The sequence below is a fragment of the Sylvia atricapilla genome, chromosome 6 (genome assembly GCF_009819655.1).
Source record: "Sylvia atricapilla isolate bSylAtr1 chromosome 6, bSylAtr1.pri, whole genome shotgun sequence".
Lineage (NCBI taxonomy): Eukaryota > Metazoa > Chordata > Aves > Passeriformes > Sylviidae > Sylvia > Sylvia atricapilla.
Genome location: NC_089145.1, coordinates 31,240,151 through 31,266,027, shown reverse-complemented (window position 1 = coordinate 31,266,027; position 25,877 = coordinate 31,240,151). Strand labels below are relative to the sequence as shown.

The 25,877-nt window shown below is 38.1% G+C and overlaps 1 protein-coding gene across 1 annotated transcript; it reads right to left on the bottom strand.

The window, feature by feature from the left end:
- Positions 1–6,128: 6,128 nt before the first annotated feature.
- On the bottom strand, positions 6,129–24,955 carry KATNBL1 (katanin regulatory subunit B1 like 1). The gene is made up of 10 exons (XM_066321416.1): positions 24,873–24,955; positions 16,783–16,910; positions 15,980–16,020; positions 15,177–15,456; positions 13,646–13,764; positions 13,408–13,458; positions 13,234–13,323; positions 12,592–12,681; positions 12,095–12,188; positions 6,129–10,595 (listed from the first exon to the last, which is right to left on the bottom strand). The coding sequence occupies exons 2-10, from the start codon at positions 16,894–16,896 to the stop codon at positions 10,563–10,565; spliced, it is 912 nt and encodes a 303-aa protein (XP_066177513.1). The 5' UTR covers positions 16,897–16,910; positions 24,873–24,955; the 3' UTR covers positions 6,129–10,562.
- Between the last annotated feature and the right edge of the window lie 922 nt (positions 24,956–25,877).

The window sequence follows — 25,877 nt, the reverse complement described above, 5'->3', positions numbered from 1 at the left end:
CTATTTGTGTGGGGTTTTATGCTGAATCAGACTGTGCAAGTAAAGACATGCCTTAATGAGCCTGAGTTTGTACCTGACCAAGAACTGCTCCAATGTCCCACTGTGGGGAACTGCACACATTATCTATCATTAATCAATGGCAAACAAGCTCATTTTCTATGTGTTGTTACATTGCTATTCAGTGTGTTAAACAGTTCTATTAAAGCAACATGATTAAGAGCTTTGCAATAAGTAGTAGTTCCTGTTTGAGTCAAATATATTTATGTCAGCCTTAGACTACAGGTCCTATGGGAGTACACTGATTCTGTCTATATTATACTAATACTTTTTTTTTTTTTTTTAAGTTAAATAATTTAGCCTGATGCAGGATTTGCCAATTCTCAAAGAAGCAGTGTGGGATGAACTGAAATATTTTTTAGCTTTATAATACTAGCATTATAATATAAAGTCTTTCTAATTGCAGCATGAAGTTTTGTACTTGTCATATGAGTCATAGATTTGGAAGCCTATGTTTCCTTCCTCAATTTTTTGAGCTAAATAAAAATGGCTCATTTTTCTATTTCTCATACATTTTTGGAAGAAAATGATAGCATAAGTGACCTTTCAATGCCTTTTTTCCCCTCTAGCTACTTGCTTTCATTATTTGTAAATGTATTGTAAATATATTTGACAGCAGGCTCCTCTGGGTATCTCTGTATAATGGCTGGTAAAATCCAGGGCTCACTGGAAGTAGTAGCTTTGCCACAGACAGCAAAAGTCCTGAATTTAGCTTTGTGCTTTTATTTTAGATTCTTATTTTAGGCAAATAAAGTAACTATGATCTACTGATAGAGTGTTGCAGGATTTTATTTACAACTTTTCCTGTCTCCTGCGAGCCTGAAGAATTCAGCAAAACATCTTAAAACTGGTGTTCACTCCAGATGACAGACTGCTGTCTAGTTTAGAATTACTTATTGAAAGTGTAAAGGGATTTTTTTTTAGATATTGACATGTCAAAATATTAAAAGGAGGAGACAAAATCAAATAATTGCCAGGACTGTTTTGTTTTCATGCAGAAGTTGTGGGGAGAGGTGAGTGGGACAGAGGGGAAGAAACAGTGCATAAACTCTTAACAAAAATATACATTGCACTGAGGTCCCAGGTAATACCTGTCTAGACAAGAAACAAACAACTTAAGTCAAATGCACCACTCTGCTCATCTCTGAAAGTGATAATGTTCTTTTATAGGGATAGTGCTATCCCTCTGTCTATAAAATAGTGTGATGCTCAGTGAAAAAGCAACTGGACCTCTTAAAGGCTGCAGTGTAGCTACCTGAAAGAGAAGTATTCTTCAGCAAGACCACAGAGAGCTTGAGCTCAGGTGAAGCACCATCAAGTCCCACCGCAGGCTTTTACACAGCCCAGTATCTAAGTGGAAAGTTTGTGGCAGACAAAACATAGCGAGATTAGAAAGTCTGAGCTTAAAATTTAAAATTAGAAGACGCTCCTTGCATACAAAGCACACAATCACATCTTAACCTAGAACAGGCATATACAGGAAAGAAAAACAGGTTCTTTTATAACTGAATTGTCAACACAACTTTAGATGAGCGTTTGGAACATCTGCTAAGGATAGTTCAGCTAGGAAAGAATCCTACAAATGGTTCACCAAAAGGGTCTCAGCAGAGTTGATGCTGGGTCTGAAGGTCAGGGAGCAGATCAGCGAGCAGTGCTGCAGCTGCTCCACACACCACAGCTCTGCGTAGCTGACTGCTGGCAGTGCCATGAGAAGCAGCCATATATACGAGACAGTAACTGTGACTGAGGCTGGGTTCAACCCATCCTTAAATCAGTAACTGCTGCATATCTTCCTTTTATTTCACCATTAGATGTGGGAACAAAAGGTAGGGCTTGCTGGAGCCATCTGAATCAAATTAGTTCTTCTCACTTGAATCTCTCATTGTTGAGAGACAGTACGTTGAGAAATAAAATTCAATTATATTGCTGCAAAGCCAGCACAAATGATATTTTCATCAAAAACCATACTGCTCCAAAGCACCAGTGAAGATATTATTTTGGACTATTCAAATCAGTTCAAGTTCTGAATGCATTTCCTGGCCAGAAGACAACCTCATTTAAATGCCTGAAAAATGAGACAATTATGCTAAACCAGAAACACATGGACAGCAGTATCTTGGAGACATACCTTAGGGCTAATGGACAGAAGCTGCTCTATAAGGTAGGAAAAACATAAGGTGCATAAATACCACAAAGGAATGACAGACAAATCAGTTCTGCCAAACAAAAAGTATGAATGAGGATACTAAGACGTGTAGATTAATCATTCTTTAATACAGAAGCCTATTACAATCAAGATTTAGATTTGGTGAGTTTACAAAGGAAGAGAGGTCTTACCCTTCCTTGCACATAAGCAGAATCATTGACATCAGAATTGTTTCAACCAAACTAAACTAAAGGAATTGCCAGAGGCTAAATGCTCATTTTCCAGAGCTCAGAGAGAACTACCAAGTAAGAAAGCAGCATCAGAAGTGTGTATGCCAAATCCTGCAAACAGAAATGCTGGAATATGCTTCAACAGTCCCTAAGGTAAAAGCTGAAGTTAGCAAGCTGCCAGTTGTGAAGAAAAGCTCCAAGGGCGTTCTCCACTTATTTACAGCCCTTCAGAGTAAGGTGGCTGAGGTCACAAACCAAATATTCACTTAGAAAATAAACTAAATCACAGTGCACTAACCCTAAAAAATAGCAAACAATTTGTAATATCAGAGACTCCTTGCTCTAAAAGGCATTCTTATGTCCTATTTTTAATGAAAAATGGAGAGCAGCATTTTTTGTCATTTAGCTGCAGTACTACTTTATGCTAGAGACAAGTGAATTCTAGGTTTTTGGTTTGGGTTTAGAACTGCTGTTTGTAGTTTGGTGGTTTTCCTTGGGTTATGTCATACCTGTCCCATCTGTCCCACCCTCCTCCCTGCCCCCATTTCTGGTTTTTAGCTTTAGTAGCAACCTTCTCTGTTCATCTGGAGAAAAACTAATCTGCTTTTTGAATCAAGAGCGGTGAAGTGGAAAGAACCCCTTTAGAGATGTTAAGGGATATGCCACCACTAGAAACATAAATGTATTGCAGTGCAGAGGAAAGGGCAAAAATTATACTTCTGCACAGAAATGAGTGGAAATGTGCTTATACAGCATTTTGTGTACATAACACATCCTCACTTTACCCAACATGCTGATTATTTTGTGTGGTCAGAAAACCATGAAAGACATAAGCTTGTAAAAATCAGAATTCAATTTGGAACCAACAAATTTAAAGAATTGCACTCAAAAGGGGAGGCAAAATGGGTGAATAGGAAAAAAATCCCCCAAACGGAACCAACAAATCACTTGCCCCTAAGCAGCAGGATTTCTCCCTAATTCGTCACCAGCCTGCCATTTGCAAAGGTTCAGAACTGCATTTTTAATTAACAGGCAGTAAAATATTGGTTCATGTTTAAAAAGCATTTATACACATACAAACACTCTTAATACAACAGCTTCATCTTAAATATCATAGTGGCCTCCACAGTTGCTCTGTGTAGGGCATAAACCCAAGCCTCTGAGTTTTCACTAAGTTGTTTTGTAGTGAGAACCTGGAAGACCTGAGGGACAAGACACCACTTGGGAAACTAGGTGTGCCAAATATGAAGGTATTTTATTCTCACCTGGATAAGTGACAAGGATGTGGAGCTGGAAATTCAGCCAAGCAGATGTGCCCCAACATGTCAGAGGGGTGGAAAAGCAGCAACTGTGAGGAAAGATGACTGCTCTGTGAGCATCAGGTCTCCAGCCCTCCTTTGTGAAGTGCCTTACTGCTGTGGATTAAGCACACAGGACCAGAAAAGACTTTCAGTTACCATCATACCCCAATCACCCAACAATCATAGGCACACTTTTCAGGTGATGGGAGTTTTTGTACCTTACCTTAAACACTCCTCCTTCCCCACTTTTATTGAATACATTGACATCCAGGACAGAACACACTGGCCACAGCCCTGATTAGAATGTGCCTACATTCAAGCCCTCAACCCCCTGTAACAATTACAGATGCCACCACTCAGAGGACAGTATTTTTAGAGTTACAGCACTACATCACCCAATTAACGATATTTAGAAAACTCCATCTGCTCTCTTTATCCAAAACGACCTTAACTGTAACATCTTAAAAAAAAAAAAAAAAAAAAAAAAGAGCTCTAAGAAAGTTTATGCGACAAGACAGTTGCTCTGGTAGGCAGGGTTCACTTCACACTCAGCTACTCTTATGCTATTGCATATTCTTATGCTACTGCTGGCTGCTGGCAAAGAATTACTCCAGAATTAAAACTCCCATCAATCAACACTCATTTTGGCTGATTAAAAAGTCAGGCCTTGTACACTTACCAAAACACAAGGTTGAGAACAAAACTTGCCAGCTGTACCTTTAGTCCTGCTTTGTTTTACTGGTTCACTAGTAATACTGCTTCACTTAAAATGTTGAAAATCAAGTTTTATCACTACTTATACCATGATGGTTAATTGTATTTTTGTAATTTACTGTTTCCTGCAGCTGGAACACGATGTGGCAGTCATCCAGAAATTTACTAATGCAGCAAAGTTGGGTTTTTTCCTGTTCATCCAGAAAGTTGTTATTGTAATAACTAAAATTTTAAGCAAACACACATAAATGCTTATGCCTTTAAGCTTCAAGACCAAGTACTATTAGGAGACACAGAAAGTATTAAGAGATTTCTACTCTCCAAACCAAACACAACAAATAGCTCCTTTCTGCATTCATTGTAGCAATTTTGTCAGAATGAAAAGAGCAGTTTTAGTTTCTTACAGCCAAGAGCTTTTAAGACGTCAACTCCCCAATAACCCATCATTCCACTTTTATCTAGACTAAGTGGATAACAGGACAGCCAATTCACACGAAAAAAGACAAATCAATAATAATGAAATGTGCACTGTCCTAACAGCCACCCGTACTTGTGCAATATTCCCTATTTAGAACCGAACATGCCGTAAGTTTATGTGGCAACCCTCCTCTGAAATGCTCTTAAAAATTATTTAACTCTTGCAGAAAATAAGTTCATCTCACACAGAAGAGTTGTAATGAAAGTCTGTTATCACAAAAGACAAAAAGATTAGCTATTTTTCTGAAGGTGGAATACTTACTGCACAAAGTCTTTAAATCCACAGAGTATCTTAAATGAGTAACAGTGGCAACTGCAAACCCAATTTGGGCTTTTTGAAAGTGAAGTTCAATAGATTTAATTTGACAAAGAGACATCATAGATTACAAGAGCTACTTTAAACTGTCTATAGGTCACTTTAAAGTATACTAGGGTGCATATGTATTTCAACACTTACACCTATAAGAGCAGGCAGTTTTGGAATGTAACTTTATCTTGATATTTAGATTTGTTTCACAATATACATAGTGCTTATGTAAAAAAGAAAGTATCAAGAATACGATTACAGTATCAGTGAAGTCCACTAGTTCTGTTTATTTCCAGCCTATACATACAGCAGTCTCCTTCCCAAATCCACAGAAAACTGTTATTCACGGAACTGTATTAAAAGTCAGAAGCATATTTGTAAAAGCATTTTATCACATTTTGGCATCTATCACTTTCCAAAGGGGATTCAAATGGTTCTAAGCACTTAAATGAAAGAATAAGGGAAGAATAAAAGGTGGGAAAGATAAATGTGGGGTCCTTGTGTTTTGTTACAGCAAAGAACAGATGTTTGAGGGCCCAACATTTAGTTGCTCATCTACACTACAGCACTCAAAGTAATGACTGCCTGAATTGAAGCAGTGATCCGTATGAATCACAACCACTATGGATCACATTCAAGCTGAAAATAGCAGATCTCATTTTACAGCAATGATCAGCAGCCACAAACTACACAGAAAGATATACTTCAATACTCTCATCAGTACAGAAACAAAAATATTTTAGCTCTGCAATAGTTGGAGACTATGTAGATATTTCCATTTTATCCCTTTAAGGGACAATCCTACACCTCCTGCCTCCCTTATGGCAGGTTACTATCTGAGTCCAGCTTAGTACTCAATGCAAAAAACAAGAACAGAAACAATACTGCAGCTACAGTTATTTAGAATGAAAGCACTTTATTTTTTTCCAACCAAGTTCAAAGTCAAACTTAGAGCTGTGAGACCACACTTCAATTCATAGGTATTAACAAAAGTTGCGTGAAAAGTTTTAAAGATAGAAATTCTTCAGTTCAAATTCAATCACGTTAAATAACTGTGTTTTGTCTAGAATTCTCATCTTCCCCTCCTCACTTGAACAGGACACATTCAGTATATTTAAAGTAGATGAGCAATAAATAACATCATTAAGTGCTAAAGAATATATGTGGGAAAGGGCAGAAAAATAGTTGCATTTAGTCTCATTCCAAGACATAAAACAAGCTATTTAACTCATGGAATAAACATAGATTGTTTTAAGAAGGATAACATAAGCACTAATAACACAAGCATGCTCAATCTATTTTCTCTGTGAATCTTTATCTGTAGCCTACAATGATTACTGTGTGTAGGATGGTAGACTGAAGGCAAAAATTAGACTCCACTGTCTGGCTTTTACCAAGGCTATTAAAAACTGCTTCATTTTTTCCTTCACTAATGCAACATCAGCTCAATATAAAGTTCCTCTCAAAAGAATCAACTACTTTCATAAACTTTAGCATTTGCATTGTGCAAAGCTGGAATAACTTCACACCAGTACCATAATTTGCATGGGTTTGTATTCTGAAAAAGTTGACTATGAACCACCAGTTTCACTTTGCACCAAAAGCTAAGCACAAAAAATAGCTGCAAATCTCCACACTAAGACAGACATTCAGTCTTCTGTAAAACTGGAAGATCTGGCAAGATGAAGTGGCAAAAGCAACCACTTGCTAGTCTAAAATGTAAGCTTCAAATAAAATACTTTCAGGTTTCCACACACAAGAATGTCCACTCTTTCAAGAAAAACAAACAAAGCACAAATTAACACTGTAGCATCCATCTTCAAAACTTTTTTCTCTTCAATGCAAAATGCATAAAGACATTTAACTCCAAACTTGCTTACTTCAGATGCCAGAAAATGAAAATACAGCCTGCTTTATAATGCAGTGGAGCTGATGTCACTCAGGACAAGGCATGCATACTTTGTCCTTTCCTACTCTCCCATCCCTCCTGCACCTCAAGTGTTAAAACTGCAGCCTCTGATAAAGCAGCCCAACAGGAGGGAAAAAATAATTTTATTTATATCTCACTGCAGAGGGTAAGTTCTTGGAGGGCTGATGCTATTTTTTTAATACCAGCAACAACCTGCAAGCACTATTAAGGAGTGTGGAACTGTAGTACCTGTGTGATACAAGAGTGGAAGATTCTTTCCTGAGAAACAGGCATAGCTCCTTCAAAACAGAGACATACACAATCATTAAGACATGCTAACTTCTTCATACCCAGCTAATTATTGGCATAGCTTTTTACACCTCCACTCTTCAGCAAGCTATCAGCAATACCTCAATTTGGCCACATACATTTAAAAAATACTGGACATTTTTTTTAAAATTTCAGCCCTGCAAAAAGAGACAGTTTGCCAAAATGATTCTTTAATTTCAGTTTAGGGCATGGGCAAATCCTGGGTCACACTTAAAAGTACTCCTTCAGCAAAACAGCCTCAAGTACTTTTGGGGAATACTGAGGCAAAAGACATATTGTTTTTCAAAGACATCAGTTTCAAATCAAGTGGTGTAACAAGAAGAACAACTTTGTGGAGGCATCCTTCATCCTAAAGTATATATGTGCTTCTGCATCACAAGAACATAGAGGAAAAGGATTAATTCTGCCTGGAATTTCTGACGCATCCTAGAAACAGCATTCTTTGAAAGGGTCACAAGGATTAGCATTTACGCATGGGACAGCTCGAACTTAATTCTTAGATTCACTGAGACAACTATATGAATCTAGTGGAGTTACACAGCTGTTAAGATATTTGACTCAGGCCAACTTTGACCAGGTATTACACATGTACATTCTGTAACAGCAAAACTGATTCCTAGCTATTTGAGAACTAGGGAGACTACAAGAAGCTGAGCCTGAATATTAGTGTGAATAGTTTAAATGAATTAAGAACATGATGGAAAAAAATAATTTAATAATACAGACACCTGAATCCTGTTCTTACAGTCTAGTAGCTGCCTGAAAACAGTAAAAAATTCATTTAAAATAAGGCACAGATACTAATGACAATGTTTAATACTGTATTATTGATCCTGTCAAAATACAACTTCTGGCAGTTAAACAGAATGCATTACTTTATTAGATATTCCTCAGTAATGATCCTCAAGTAATCTTACCTTGCCTCTAAAACAAAAGCACTGTCCACATGTAGGAATGGTAACTCTATGGCCACATACAGAGTTCATTATAAGCCTATGTATCTAAATCTACATTCAAGCTAGATTTTTAAATACTAGAGTATCCCTTTAACCAATTACAACTATGCTTTCTTATATGATCAGAAATAAATGGCCATGAGTTACTTTATTCTGTCTATAAAAAAAAAAAGAAAAAAGAAAAAAATATTTGAGTTTCTATAAACAGTATTCTCCTTGAGGAATAATCTAAGAGTTTCAGCAATTGCCACCCAAATGATGAAATGAGACTGTTACTTATTCATTTAAGTGTAAAACAGAACAGTAAAGTAATACAAGAATGTTGTCATACTGTAGTTCCTTTAGAATTTAATTGATAGTAATAATATTTGAAAAGTCCTACCTCAAAACCTCTTGAGCATGAAATACCTCTAATGACAGATAACAATTCTAGCAAAAGATTGGCTATGTGCATGTCTCCAGATTGTCACACAGTTTCTGGATGTCTCAGAAACTCCTCATAACTGACTGCCCTAGGAAATGCAAAACTTTGGTGGTTTACAGAACAGTCAAATAACCAAAAGCACCAAGTTCTGATGACAGAATTGTAGTTGGCCTTCAGAAGTCAGCAACAATGATACATAAACTAAATACAAAACTAAGCAACAGGAAGCCTGAAGTTATTGACAGGAGTTTAAAATTAGTTTATTTAATCTGTAAAGCAAAACCCACTCAGGGCTATCAAAAGACCTTTCTCCTGCATGCCAATGAAAGTGCACATGTTTAATGCTAGGCATGAAAACAACCTTTGCAAGTACTTAATTTTAAGGAAGTAGTCTATTTAGTCATACATGCTGTGCATGTATACTTTTAAGTGAAGAGCTGGCACTTCATAAGTTTTAATTGAAAAAGCATGCTTCCTAATCACAAAATTAAAAAAGGCAACAGCAAGCCTAAGATTAAGACTCCCTCAGAGCTATTACGATATAGCTTTTAAATTAAAATAGAACAGCATATCAGTATGACAGTAAAAGTTAATAGCTGTATTCTCAATGCTGTTGTTGATATGAATTTGCCATCACTGATCAGGTTAGAAAATGACCAATTTTGCAAAAGCTCCTTGTCACTTTCTTAAAGGAGGTAGTATAAAAAGGGTGTGATTTGAATAACATGGCCTCACCTGGCTGTAAACATTTCAAACAAGAGACATAAATATCTATGATAAAAAGTATTGTGGAAGAGATTATTCTAGAAATTGGTTTTTTTGAACTTGAAAAGAAAAAACAGTAGATATATTTAATATATTTACTTATTTGCATGTAGTTTGAATGATACAGAACAAGATTATTGTGTTAGAAACCCACATACAGTATAAAAACATTTGTTAGACATAAATTCACCATTCTGCTGACATTTCCAATAACTGTTTATCCAAGCTTAACTTCAGGTATTGATAATATTTTTCATACATGAATCTTTGTATATGTGCAATGTTTCATTATCTACACAATGTGAAACCCTGATTTTTGTAGTTTTTCATCACAATCTGAACATAATAGCTATTTGCATCTTAACACATTGGCTTTTTGAAACACTAGTAATTAAGGCATCTTTGCTGTATAGTTTCTCAATAGTGCAAACAAAAACTGTCTTTAATAATTCGATTAAAACACAGAAGTAACTGAATATCCCAAAGTTTTTTGTATTTTTTTATGTAATTGGAAGATAATTGTGCATTTTGGAGTTCTCTTGTGAAAGAGACATTTAAAAGCTCTTAATGCTGATTGTTTTTGTTGGTTCCTTATAACTGGTTCTGCTGTCTTGTCTTCATGACAGTACAATTCATCTTCTTTTATGCGATGACGTAAAATACAGTAGCATTTAAAGGAATACCTAGCAACTGAGCGAATCCCAAATGCAGCAAAGGCATACAGTTTTCATAGTGCACTTTCACCTCACTGAAGTAAAAGTTGCTCCTACTAGACATTTTTCCACTTCAATGTGAAGTAGATTGTTAGAGTTTTGTTAGTGGTTTCATTAAAGAGCTTGACAGTTCAGTTCTCTTCTGCCAGTATTTTTCAAAAGGCTTTCAGTACATATTCCAGGGATACTTTGGGGATTATTTCATCACATAAGCACACTGTTTCCCCATCATGTCAGTGTAGCTGCAATAAATAAGCATTTACATCCTAGAAGGAAAAAAAGGAGAAAGTGTTTGTCACATTACTTACAGCTCTAAAGTCAACTCTATGTCTGACGCAGGGTAACCAGTCAGGACCATGACACAAGAATAATTATATTTGCCCAAATTTCAGAACAAGTTACCTTCACAATTACTTTCAATTAATGCTTTCAATGACATTTCTTTATGTACTAAAAAGCCTGCAAGAAGAGTAGAATTAGTTTTCCAAGCCATCAATTTGGTCTGTTATTCCTCTGCTTCCTGCATGAGCAGGAAATATCATCATCATTATCATCAGACCATGTAGTTAAAACATATTGTCTAGGATATTCCTTCACCCAACCTCTGCAATATTCTTGTACTACTTTTTCTCTGACTTGCTCAGGTGACCTTAGTTACAATCTATCCTGATACACATCAAAGGGAACATTAAGGGAACCTGAACCCTAGAGAAACAAACTCACACTACCTATAGCTGCTATTCTGATCTAGCAAAAGAACTAGGGAGTCTACATTACATGCTCTCATAGCTCTACCAAGTTGGGAGTTACAAGTCAGTTCTTCTGCATCCCTCCTGACTGAAACTGGAAGTTTGCACTTATTCTTGTAGGGACACCAAAACTGAAGTTGCAGGTGCACAGCAGTCCCAGAAAAAAAGGAAATAATTTACTTCTTTGATACACTGAAGTGATCAATTCTGTAGGCCTAGTATAACAGATTCACCAAAACTCCTTCAGTGGTAAGTAAAAGATGCAATTTTAAAGTTTTTTTCAAGTTCACTCAAATCCTACACACAACCAAATGTCTGCTGTAACTCCTTTCTGTCTACCTTCATCAGGTCCCTCCACCTGGAGAGGTTTCTATCTAGTGTAACTTTTAGTGCCCCATCTCAGAAAGCCATGTTTATGAAGATGAGCAAAACATACATCTACCAGGCACTCTCATTACGCTACTGACAGCACAGCCTACTGAGAAATACAAGCAGGGATTTGTCTCAGATAGGCTCTTCTGCTCTCCACAAACTCACAATTTTCTAAGCTTTAGGTCAGCAATAAGCTTTAGAATTTTAAATTTTAGTGTGCTGTCACTTGCCCCAGTCACCTGATGCGCAAACGCCCATGACATTCCTGGGCTAAGATTCTCCATTCTGCATTACACTTACAGCAATGGGTATAACAGATCTAAGAGAAAACATCTGTCCCTTCCACAGTTTAGTTACTCAACTAAGCCCTTTTTCACATCAATTTAATTCTCATTACTATTAGCTACTTTGTTATTAAGGAGATGCTTCCTCTGTAAAGTAAGAAAAAAGGATAAAATTATTATCATTACAAATCACACAACTATCATAGGGAATCAAGTCCAGGTTTTTGTAAAAACCATGCAATACATATGAGCATTAGCAGAAACTAAAGTAGAAGTGTTTCTGTCCAACCACAGTTTAGCATAAGTAAAACAAGAGGAATACTATAAGTTTATTACTGAACACAACCAGAACTGGATTACCTTAGCTATATTACCAGTATATCCTGGAACCAGAGTAAGATGATTCTCCTGTTCCCACAAAACACTTAGCTGTTGTTTTAAAATATGAATGTTTCTGAAAGAGAATGAACATCATTTTATAACATAGGTACTACATTAAGGTAAGACATCAGTAGTGTCTTTTACTAAAACGAATTATTAATACTGCATACAGACTTAGCCTCTACAACAGATATTGCCACAAAGTCTGAAAAGTTTTGATTCAACTGCTACAGCATTTGTATAATCCCTGATAGGACTATTTCCTACACATATTAAAACAGTAGGGGAAAAAAAAATAGTAACTTGACTATCCTTAAAGTACTTTGACTATCCTTAAAGTACTTTTAAGCTTTAACTTTAGAATTAAAATATTTCCTTTTGTAGGCAACTTGTGCTCCTACTGATCAAAATTAAAACAGATTGAGACAAAACAGGCTACAGAAACACATTTAAGTATTTCCTAACACTATACTCACCCATCTTCTGTCTTTTCTGTATGTGCAGATAGTTCTGACCACCATCTTTTAATGACAGCCTGAAGCCAGTTTAAACCAACTATCACATACCTGTAACAACACATTTTATACATTATGCATTTCCCCCTCCTGTACATTTATCTACAGGCCAGATAAAATGTTGAGATAAATTTGTAAGTAATTTAGAAAGCAATGCATTTTCTATTCTCGAACAAGGAAATTCTAGACAAATTGGTAGGTTTAAATACTTGCTTACACTTGCAATTTCTAAGTGGTAAACAGAAGTTCTTGTCGAAAAAGCAGAAGAAAACTGTGCCTTGATTTCATGTTAAAAAAACCTACTGAAACCTCAGTGCTATTCTTTTTTTACTGTTTAGGATAAATAAATCTGCTTAAGAGTAAAGCCAGTCCTCTCCCCCAGGTCCTTAACACTGCAGAAAAGAATTTCTCCACTGCTGCTTTGTTGAAGGATAAAAATTCAGAGGAAAGCTTTCATTCCGGAGCTTTCTCATTTCCTGAGAAAGGCAGAGCTGGGAGAAGTGCAGAGGGAACAAGAGTCAGGGGATAAAAAACACTGATTTCTAGGGCTCTGCATAGCCAGGAAGTAATAATGTTTTAAAAACATCCCAAGCTGATACTTACTCTTCGTATTTGCTTTTAAGCAGAGATTTCACTAAAGGCAAAAGATCTACACAGCAGCCAATTGAAACATAGGGTTTTTCTTCCTGTAAACTTAAAAACAAGATGTTTCAGAAGTGCTTGAATTTCAGTGTGAATATAAGCAGATTCTAATCTCCCACTTTTTTCTATTTGTACCTGTTTGTAAGCACAGGAAGGCAGTCTACTACTACTCCAAGATCCTGTATCCTAGAAACATTAAGAATAAAAATCAGAAATGTTACTAGTGGATCCTACTACTAGTAGTAGAAGTATATGCTTACACTATGACTTAAAAAGTGTAACTAAGTCACAACATTTACGGAACTGCTGAAATTAACGTGGCATATTTGAGAGTGCTATATTTTAAGGATATAGAAGAAGAGACTTAATTTACCTCACTAAGTAAGCTACCAGTTCACTTATACTTCTCCTTCTCCAAAAGGTTAAAGCCACGTTCAGTCTCAGATTCCTGCTGAAAAGAACTTGAGCCATAGTTTCATGGTCCTGAGAAACCTGCATGTTTTTAAAAACATAAGAAGTTCCCACAAGTTAAGTAGCCAGCAATAAAACAACAAGCTACTCTAATATAATCTGGTATATTATGACACACTTTTCTACCTGTATGTTGATGAGTCCGTTTTAGAAACTTATTTAAGAATAGACCTAAATCCGTAAATTTCCCTTAGAAGGGGGCACAAAAATATTAGACCCACTTTACATGAAAGCTGCAAGAATAATGTTTGTACCTCTTTACCATCTAAGACAGGTATGTAATAATTAAAATGAGCGTTAATGAGCATCAAACTATAATTCTTACCAGCGCTGAGAACATTTTACTTTGATAATTATTAATTTTGACACAATTTAGATACAAGTAGTTACATTATTATTCTGAACGCAGACAGAAAAGGTTAGTTTCTGAAACAGCTTGTTCTCTGAATGAAGTTCAGGCATTTTAATTAATTAGACCTTGGATTGGAACTAACACTGCAGAGCCACACACATGTCTCAAACCAGTTAAATAGTCATTTGTGGCCAGAGGCCAGTGATCTGGTCCTTAGCTTCTCAGAAAACGAATCTTCCCTCGTCTTCATCTCTTTACTCATCTTTCTGCAACCTCTTTATTGTAGGTATTTTACTCTTTTCTTGAAACCATGAAATTAAACAGTGCAGAAATGCTGCAGACTTGCACCTTCAGCCCACTGGCCTCTCAGGGATCTCTCCTTATAGCAGCCCACATTTATAGCACTGCGACAAGACAGCACAGTGATGGTCTCTGATCTTACCTTCCCTGCCATGCCTCACTTTAAACACGTGCAAGCCTCAAAGAGTAACAAAAATCTATTGTGACAGAAATGCAAACTCCAACATTAAGGGCCTTAAATGGCCTTCATTGTCACAAAATCCATTCCATTTAAGTATCTGACCTTTTAGCCAGTTTCAGAAGGCCTGCAAGCATCCACTAGGCCTTGTTAACCAATCCTAACAAGAAGCAAAGCTCATACAAACACTTAAGTTAGTTTCGCACAAAGTCGATACTGCAATTGAAAATTGTCCTAATCTACCTCACCAGTTTATTCTCATTGATACACTAACATTTTACACTTCTATAAACACACATATGGATGTGTGTCTGGGTAGCTCATGAAACCTAAGCAGGTCAAAACAATGCTCTCCTCTCTCGCTGGTACAATTTTAACCCACTCAAGTCTGGCAGATCTGAGCTTCTGACCTGACACAAATACTAAGAAAACTGGCAGGACTATTACTGTTGACAACTGTATCACCATAAAAGGACAGACTGTATATCACAAGACCTGATATTTGCAAAATTGAAGGAAATCAATCTAAAGAAAGAGAACTCTCGCAGCTAATTACCAGGAACAGTTATTTTTTAAAGTGAAGTTTCTTCCAACTCTACCCACCTCTGAAAAAAATGCACTGTATTTGGATGAGGGGCCTTCTGTTTGAGATGAGCCAGAGTCACTAGAATTCAGCAAGTGTGTACGACTGTTGTGAAGTTTTGCTGGCAGATTCCCTGCACAAGCCAGTTCATTTTCTTTATTTGCCATGTCACGGCCCCTAGATTTAGGGCACAATTTCTTTCTGTAACAAGGCTTTGGAGTATAACAAAGAACTCTCCTTTTACAATATACCACTTTGAAAAGAGAGAGGGGACTGGTCACTGTTTTTCCAACCGTTACTCTGCAATAATAAAGCACTATTTTAGTGAAGGTTGATCCAAATCAAATCAATTGCATTTATGTTTATATATTATATATATACTTATTATATATTTTATATATTTTTATATATTGTATTATATATTTTATTTCATATATTATACATTATTATATATAACATTATATATTACATATACTTATTTTATATATATATACTTATTTTTTATATTATATATATATAAACACACACACATATATAAGATTATGAATTCAGTAGTCAGAATTCAGGTTATTGAAAACATTTTTCCTTCAGTACACATCTTAATGACACTTTGGTTATCAGAAGCCATGCCACCAATATTCTTCCCTGTTTTTATTAATGAAGAGTCTCATTATTATGGAAGAAAACACAAGAACCAACAACTGTCGTTAAAATCAATCATCTATCATCCACTTGTGTTTGCTCTGGGGTTGTAATCAATGTCAACTGCTTCTTCCTCCCTACCTGTCATACTTTAAGATATCACACAGCAGAGCCCTCCTACCTGTTTGTGTAAGAAGCCAGCTGTTTTGGAGATTTCTTACCCTGGGAGAAAGGAAATACGAGGAAAAAAAAATCTGTATTACTAAACACGGCAAAGCACTCCTGTCTGTACTACTTAGAATTAACGGTAACGCATTGTGTGCATCAGCAAGACAACATTATGACCTTTTTTTGTTAACACTGGTCATAAAAATGTTAGTATTAATACAAAATTTCAAGAAACACACATCTTCACCACTGTTTGAAGAGGTCATATAGTAAGTCTGCCTCTCTAGTGCTTCCTCTGTACTCCACTGTCATACTATTCAGCCAATAACACCAGTATGAGGTTACAAAAACTACTTTTGAGTAGCAAGAATCCAGTGAAAACCTTCATGTTAACAACGTGGTGGGTAAAGCTCTATGATTATATGACAGATCCATTTCAATGAAAGGATTTCACCTACTCCACCTCTCACTTGTGCCATGTAGCTCTCTTGGCAAGAAAGAATTTTTTCATGACGGAATTCCTGTATTGAAACATTTTTGGCTAGATTGCAATAAAACAGGCATGAGTAAGACTGCATCAGTACCTACTGTTCATATGGATGATATGATGCACTGATCTGTGCAGCTGCTGCCTGTACAGTTTTTATAATATAACTGCTGTTCAACTTGAAGCTCTATCGCACATCTAAACATCAAATGCTTAGTAGTGCTGGGCCTCTAGATTTAGATTGCTCAAAATTATGAACTTGTTTAAATCTTTACTCCACTTTTCTCAGAGGACATAAAACAACCCAATAAACAACACAAACAACTTACCTCCTTCATGATCTTTTTAGTGGAAGAAGAGATTCTTTTTCTGGGGAGATCAATGGGATGACCTTCAATATGCAATACTTTCTGTTTTTTAACATTGTGAGCTTCAGATGCCATAATCTCTCAAATCCCTGTTCTCAAGGGAAAGATATTTAGTTGTATTTTCTAAAACATTTCATCAGCTTTCTTCAAATGCAGCTAGCAACACTAGAATTCAACTATTTGCAAGATCTACCATCTTATATATAACCCAAGACATCATCCCTTAGTGAATGTTAGCTGGAGGCCTTATTATTAACATGCTGAGAATTTCAAAATCCCTATTTAGTTTTCAAAAAAGAGGGAACAAAACCAAAATCACCTCAAAAAACAGAGACAGAGATTCTGTTTTCACACCAGTTTCTACATCTGCACTGAAGGTGCCATACAAACAAGAATTCAAGTGAAGAATAGGGCAATTTATGAGACTCTTTCCTCACACCATGAATTTCATCTGCCACCTAGAGAAAAGTAATTGGTTTCACACCTGTTTCCAAGTGCGAAAGGCACTAAAAAAGATTCTTGTTATTCAGGAAGAAAGTGAACTTCATCAAAATAACAAAGGTTGAAAAGAAAACAGAATTGAAAGATCTTCCCACTAGTTTATTGGCAAATGTACATCCTCCCCCCCCATTTTTGTCAAAGCAGTTCTTCAGTTATTTGTCATACTAAACCCCACAAATTTATTTTATGTCTAAAGTCCTTTGTCTTGAAGTATGCAAGTATTTCTATAATAATCAACACCATATTATTTTGCATCTTTTGTAACTGATCAAAGGATCCTCTGCTTGAGACTAGGTCTAACTACTACATCATCACAGAGGTACTATTCTTCAAGTGTTTTAGTAAGACATCCTGTGTTACTTTTAAAAGAACCACTTGCTCCAATATTACTGGTTTTTCCCCTTAAAGGTGAAACTGGTCTCAACGTGACTGCTTCAATCTCTCCCCTCCATCTTTAGCAGCAGCCCTATCCCTTTTACTCTATGTAGCAGATTTACCCCACATTAAGAACTTCAGCATTTAGAAGACTAAGACACTGAGCACTGAATAAGCCAGACAGGAAACAGCTTATTAGCCATGAAGATCCATGCAGCAGCTAAAGGCCATCAAATAAAACAAGCAGGTGGCAGGCCCAAACCAAGACAGATGCTGTATTCAGGCACACTAAAATCCCTCTTGTAGGGTACAGTAGAAGAAAAAGAAAATTCAAATGTTTTGGTACTCTTTAGAATTGGATCAGTACTAAAAACTTCACTTGAGATCTCTCCCTCAAAAAACAGTGTTTACTGAGAGAATCCCTTATCCCGTTAGATGGGAACATGGAGCCCTCAGACTACAGCAAGAACTGCAAATGGCAGCATTATTTAGGGCAATATCTTTAACAGCTGGTGACCAGTATTTTTCCATATATATATCTGGCTTAAGACTGGTTCATTAACTTAATTTTTTCACACTATGAGACAGTGATGAAGAGTTATCACTTTGTTAGCTCTCCACACTTCCTAGTTCTTCCACACAGGCTTGTAAATAAACTTTTTCCTGAAGTTTAGGAAAAAACTCACAAAACCAAACATCTTTTCCTCTGCTTATGACACTGGTTAAAACCATTATTTGGACTCAAAATGGACTGTAATATTAAAATTTGAACTTGGAGCACAACACAAAGGCATATGATGAACAGCTGGACTTTTGAAGAAAAACCCAACAATCCTAAAATCCAAACAAATCTCTTTTTATTCAGGTCAGTGATGAAGAGGACTTGGAAAAAGTCTTGATTTCTTTTTTTTCCTTCTGTCCACTGTTTGACAGTAATACTGAGGGGAAAGCAAGAAACTAAAATTTTGAGGGGGGACAACCTCCAACCACCAGAATTAAAACCCACAGTCACCTCATCAGATGCTAAAAAATTCCCTGATCTCTGTTGCTGAAGAATATTTTTGACTACTCCCATAACACACTATCAGCTTACAAATTTTTCATGTCTAACAGTGACTGTTCCTTATTTTTCCTTGTTTAATAACTGATCCCACTCTACCTTCCTCTTTCACACTAAGCAGTACACAAGAATCTGATCACCAAAATAAATGACTGCACTATCTAACTAGAATACTTTTTGCTTAAAAGAAGTGTAAAATATTAGAAGGCTAGAAAGAACGTCTTACCAAAGAAATTCTATTAGTGTATCTGTTTCTAATATTGGCCTCTAAAGAGCAAAGAACATCTCAAAATAGATGAAATGAAGCTATCCTGAACCGGAGAGAGAGGACTCTGGACAGAAGGAAGTTCCTCACAAAAAGCTGCACATGCCCAGGAGAAAAACTAAGAGAATTTTACACTCTGAGAAATCTGACATAAGAATATATTGTTCCCCAACCTCCCAGCTGAAATAGAACAAAACAACAGAACTATCAATTCTTTCCTTAAATATTGGTAAAAGAAATTCAAAAGGTCAAAAGATGATCAGATATAAAAAAACATCTGATGAAGCAAAGTAAAATCCTTTTGTGTGACTTCACTGTCCAACAGATTAAGGAGGTTTCCATAGTTTAACCTGTTGAGAGGGTCTCAGAATAGGCAGAAGTAGCAGTGAACATTTAAGCAGTAATGAAACTGCTGTGTGGTGCAGAATCTCTCCCTTGGATCTGACAAAGTACTAAAGAAAATACAGTCAATATTTAAAGATCGCCTCAAGGAAGATCCAGACTGACATCTCTGTTGTGTTAATTAGTGAACAATGTAATCAAGAATAGACTTAGTGGACACAAACAAATAATATAATGGGAGAGATTCAGCCTGACTGTCACTAAGGCAACACAGTCTGGAAAAGAGAAGGCTCCAGGGTGACCTCACTGTGGCCTTCCAGTACCTGAAGGGGCTACAAAAGAGCTGGAGAGGGACTTTTTACCAGGGCATTTGTAATAGACCAAAGGGAAATAGCTTTAGACTGAAGGAGGGTAGGTTAAGATTCGATATTGGGACAAAATCCTATACTGAGAGGGTGGTAAGCCACTGGAACACATTTCCTAGAGAAGTGGTTAATGCCTTGTCCCCAGAAGTGTTCAAGGCCAAGTTAAATGGGGCTTTGAGCAGTCTGGTCTAATGGAAGGTGCCCCTTCCTTCCCATGGCAGGGAAATTGGAACGAAAAGATCTTTAAAGTCTGTTCTAACCCAAGTTATTCTACGATTCTATGAAGTCCTGCTCTGCAAAATTAATGGAATTTATTGAGAGTATGGGGTAGTACAACATGGATAAAGGGTAACTAAATGACAGACTCTATTTGAGTTTCCAAATCTTGAGGAAAATCTCACTTAAATCTTGAGGAAACTAAGCAAGAAAGTGAAAAAGGGAAAGCTTTTGCATGTACAAGTATCTCAGGAAACAGCCATAAACTGTCTCAGCAGTTTCCACAAAATCATCTCCAGATCCCTGGGGAAAACCTGCACTGGTTCATGCTCATAATATATTCATAAACTCCTCACAAAAGGGGATGAAGACTGTTGACAATACACAGTCATATCAGTGAAGATAAGGCGTAACTGAAAAACTGGAGAAGGACTGTGATGTACAATAAGAGAAGCAATGCTTATAGATCAGTATAAAGCAAAGCCTATGTATCTTCACGTATGAGAAAATTCTGGGCTCCTATCAGTCTCTGAGCTATCAACTCACAAAAATATCTGCATATAGGAAGGTTTACTATAGATCAGTCAGACTGTTCAGTGCTCCATATGGCTCAAAAAATAGAAAAATAAACAGAACACTATTGTAATAATGTACAGAACTAATTAGAGCCTGTATTTCAAACACTGACAGTAGGATTAGTTAGCTTTCTTAAAAAACCAAACCAACCCTAAAAAGTCAGAAAAACTCAGTAAAGTAAAAAAATCTCAGACAAAATACATGGAACACCATTCATATAATCAACAACTGCTTAGATCAGCCTCTTCAGTCTGGAAAAGAGGCTGCTTACAGCTAACAGGGGAAATAAGACAAAGGCCTACAAAATTAATGGCTTGGAGAAGTTGCATAGAGATTGTGCCTTCTCTTGCCCAATATGAAAATACAGGGTCAAAAGACAATAGCTGAAGGTCGGATCAAAACTAACAAGGGGAAACTGTGTGCAAATTATAATCAACCTGAACTTGCCACAGGATGTTGTGGACCCAGATATTTTATATGGGTTCTAGAACAGACTCCGCAAATACATTAAAAAACCCCTCCAACCAGAAGTTATTAAATTCAGATACACAACTCACATAGTCCAGACAGAGCAGAACACAAGCAGAAAAATCTCGTATATGCAAACCTAACAGTGCTATAATAAAGTTAGTCAATATCTTAAGAAACTAGCTTTGAAAGGCTTAGTAACACCTAGGAAAATGCTGGCTGGCCAGCAATTAAAAAGATGAATGCTACAGGATGAAAGGCGCTTTACATGGCTCATCACAATTTTGATTTCCTATTTGCAGTCGGATATCATCTAGGGACAGCTAATTAGACACTACAGCCCCCTGTAATTTTGGGATATATACAGAGGGTTCTTAAACCGGCATTAGATACTAATTTGTACAGAGCCAAACAATCTATACCTCAATGTCTTTAATTTCTGACTTTTCCCTTGTTATGGCACAGCTAGCTGTATTTGATCAGGACAATCTGCTATACAATCTCATTGAGGCCAATTCACTTTCCCCCACTTTACAAAGTTTTTAAAAATTAAACGAAGGATAGAATGAATGTCCCTTCAGCTCTGCCTTGGTCTATCAAACAATCCTAAAGTGTTTTACAACTGAAGAAAGATGTATGACTTCAGTAGGATGCTAGAATCAAATTCCACCCCTTTCCACTATACCGTGGGTGATTTCTCACAGCAGACATTCTTTCCTTTCCCTGCTTTTATTCTCTTCAATTTTCAGTAAGCAGAAGGACTAAAGCAATAGCAGCCATGTCTCTTGAGAAGAAGCTGGTTTGTCCCCACAGACAACAGACAGCACCTGTGCAAAGTTTTTCTTAAAGTTTCTACTGGTATTTTCTATCTATCTCTGATCTCTCCCAGATGCAATAAAACTCTTTAGGTCATACCAGCATTAGGCAAAGAAAGTCAGCACTAACAGGCTTTCAAGTGCATATCTATCAAAGGCAAGTATTAACAACTCTCCCACTCCCTCCCATGTCCTAAGTTCTGGGCACGGCCCCCAAAGAGGGACAAACTCTTCTTGGCATGTTATGTAATCTACATGGATATTAACATAATATTATTTTCTTACAGAACACAGGCTGGACTACTTTATACGGTAGCAAGGAAAATGTAAAATAGTTAGGTATCTTAAGGCATCAGCAATACCTTTTAAAAAACATCCTATTCCTTGTCCAAAATCTTAAGAGCTACTTTTTTTCTGCAGCATTCCATGTGCACCAGCCATGGCAAATGTTCCTGTGATTCTCCTCCATCCCACAGCAATCCAACTGCAAGTTCAAGGATGACAATATTAAATTCAGATGAAAGAGCTAATTAATCATTATTCCCAAGGAGGGCAGCACATGCTTTGAAAGCTTTCCAGACGGGTATGCAGCAGGGAAGCAGCAATGGTCAACTCACTTCACTGGCCATTATCACATCTACAATGGTCACAAGAAACTTCCAAGAAGAGTTACTTCAAATTTACTTCCAGAAGTGTAATTTGCTTACAAAAATAAAGTAGTACTATCTTATGATGTAGAAGTGATTTTGTAAGCTTGGCATAACTTCCTTTCATTTTAGCTCTGATAAATGTTACAAAATCCATCTGTCTTTGCTTTAGAAGCTTCCACATCCTTTGCATCCTTTTCCTCAGTTTTTTTCAATTTCCTTTTTTAGTAATTGATGTACTGACAGTTCACCAGCTGCTAAATATGGAATTTTCTTTAAAAAAGGAAGTGGAGTTCAAGATTCTAAGGAGTGTGTTAATGCAAATTTTTTTCTGCAACATTATAAAGACTGTTATGTGCCAGCAGAACACAGATTTTTAATGTGCTACACCTGTCAGGGCATTTGTTCCATTTTGTCAGACCAGTTTAAAGTTTCTTATGTTGATAAAAACTACAGGATTTTCACTAAATTAGCAGTAAATAAAAATACTATTTGAACAACTTGTTATGGTAAATTAGCTTATGCCTAAGATTTAAGTTCATTTTCCTCTTACATATGGAATTTGTATGTGGCCCACTGTCAGCCATAATGAACATCCAAAAATGACCCAGTCATCAAGCTGAGTGAAATGAACCCAGGAGTGCATTAGATCTCCTTGCAGAGACAGCCCAGGAGTCTAATAACTGAAGTTTATGTACATTTTCTAAAAAAAAAGTCAAACAAGAATGCAGTTTTCTGCATCTGGAGGTACCATTTACAGATAATTTATGGCAGCTTAACATAATAGCAGATGTCAGTGGTTAAGTCCTTTCTGAAGTCATCTTTCACTAATGAAGATATCTCCACCTGTTGATTTTCACTTACGAATGCTCTGGGGACAAGAAGTTTGGAAAAGCTTTGTAACTGAGAGGTGTTATAAAAGAAATAAACTTCCACAACGCTGAGACTTCCACATTAATGTTTTACACAGCTCTTTAAGAACCTACCCATGAGGTTAAATACAGAAATTTATTTTACCATTTATTGCTCAACCCAAAGAATTTTGAATTCAAACCCAAAGACAGACATATTGGCAAATCCCTCAAGCTGCAAACTTGGTGGAGGCTAAGGAAGTTCTCACTACATGCCCACCTGGCTGAACAGTCTGTGATCACATCACACAACTTTCACATGGCTTTTTATGATACCATCAAATACACTCCTACTATTGATTGCAGTCAGTTCACAGTATTTAAAAAACCTTCTTAATTTACAGTCAAGCTTCTTATCCTAGAACCAACATACAGTTAATTTTTTCTAACCGATTTAAATTATGAGATAATATGTATGAAATATATTTCACACACAATCACTATATATAACAATGTTATGAAATATAAATTTAAAAGAGAAGCTATGAAAGTGGACAAGTGAATATATATACGTCAAGCTATAAGAATATATGCACATTAACATACTGAAACATGCTTTCTAATATACATGTACAAAATGCCTTAATAATATTATTTTTAATATATTATAATGAAATCCTGAGTTTTAAATTTTAGGAATTCAAATTAATGGCAATTTAAGTTCAATGACATAACATTAGAGAAATTTAAATCAAAACTGTTAGTATGAAACTAAAATGACATCTTTAGACAAATACATGTCTTTTTCAAATCAGCAAGGCCAAAGATGCACACACCTGCCTTCTGTTATGCTTTTATTCTATTAAACATGGGTAACTATATATTTTTAATTCTCTCCCTGATTACAGCCAACGAACAATAAGAAGAAAAAAAACAGGAGAACAGGAAAAGCAAAAATGATGTTCCCAGATCACCACCTAATCTCTCTCCTTAAAAGATCTCCCTATTCAAAATGTCTTTATTTTAAATCTGCATGCCAAATCATCCAGCACAACACTGAAAAAATAACTGGAAGGATTTTGAACAAAGTAATTAATGCAGGATCTGATCTTCAAGCACTTAAGGTTCTTCCCCCCCCTTCCTTCCCCCTGGAATCTGTCACACCCAAGAAATTAAATCCGTCAGCAGAGCAGGCCTCACACCCAGCTTGTTGTCCTCCCGTTCGGCAGCACCAGAGCCTTCCCTGCTCTCCTGGCACGTATCCGCCACTGCACACGCTTGCTTCGAGCCGAGGCTGCTGGCACCATTTCAGAAAGCGACCCAAGTGCCAGAACCCGCTCTCCGGAGGCGGCAGGCACCGCACACAGCTCGGCCGGGATGCCGGGCGGGGCCGCCGGGAGCGGGACGGAGCGGGACAGAGCGATCCGCACCCCCGCGCCGCCCGCGGCCCCCGCCGCCGGCCCGCACGCCCGGCACGCCGCCGCGGTGCCGCGCCCGGTCCGGCGGGGCAGAGGGCGGCACCGCTGCGCTCCCCTCGGCGGGGTCCCGGGACACCCCCCGCGCCACTCACCCGCTGCTCATGTTCGGGGCCGGGCCGGGCGGGCGGAGCGGCGGGAGCGCTACTGCCGGGGCCCGGCGCCCGGAGCCTGCGCCATTCAAACGCCGCCGCGGTGCACGCCGGGCCGCGCGCGCCGCACCACGCCCCGCCGCGCGCGCCGTGCGGCATCGCGGCGCCCTCTGCCGGCCGCGGCCTCGCGCCCCGCCCCGCCCCGCCGCGCGCCGCCCGCGTCACTGCGCGCCCGCGCGGGCTCGGAGGCGGGGCGGGAGCGGGGCGGGAGCGCGCATAGCCCCCGGCCTGGGAGCCCTCGGGCCGCGCTCTGAGCCCGGCTGCCGGCCGCCAGTGAGGGGCCCCCGGTGTGAGTGTGCCGCGCTCAGACCGGCTGAGGAATCCGTGCTGGCTCCACGCTCTGCTGCATTATCACAGAACCGCACAACAAGCTGAGTTGGAAGGGCCCCACAGGGGTGACCAAGTCCTGCATACCACCGTCCCCAAGAGTCAGAGCATGTGCCCGACAGCACTGCGGGCTCCCAGGCTGGTGCTGTTCCAGTGCTTAAACCCCCTTTGGATGAAAAACCTTTCCTGATATTCAACCTAAGTCTCCCCTGACACAAGTCCGGGACATTGTCTGAGGTCCTGTCACTGGTCACCGCAGAGAAGAGATCGGTGACTCCTCCGATTCCCGTCACAAGTTGTAGACTGAAATGTGGTCTCCCCTCAGTCTTCTTCAGGCTGAAAAAAGTGACCTCAGGCATTCCTCATATGGCTACCCCTCACGATCCTTCACCACCTTCATTCCCCTACTTTGGATGCTTAATACTTTCCCCTACTTTCTAATAGCTTAATAACATCTTATATTGTGGTGCCCAAAACTCGCCCCAGCACTCGAGGTGAGGCCTCCCCAGTGCAGAGCAGAGCAGAGCAGAGCAGGACAATCCCCTCCCTTGCCTGGCTGTCAATGCTGTGCCTGATGAACCCCAGGACATGCTTGGCCCTCCTGGCTGCCAGGGCACTGCT

Excerpts from the sequence above, each read along its gene's own strand:
- KATNBL1 (XM_066321416.1), bottom strand. The coding sequence starts at position 16,896 with ATGGCATCTGAAGCTCACAATGTTAAAAAACAGAAAGTATTGCATATT. Across the intron at positions 15,457-15,979 it reads CTGGCTTCTTACACAAACAG|AGTAACGGTTGGAAAAACAG; the intron begins GTAGGAGGGCTC and ends TTATTATTGCAG. Across the intron at positions 13,459-13,645 it reads CTGGTAGCTTACTTAGTGAG|GATACAGGATCTTGGAGTAG; the intron begins GTAAATTAAGTC and ends TAATGTTTCTAG.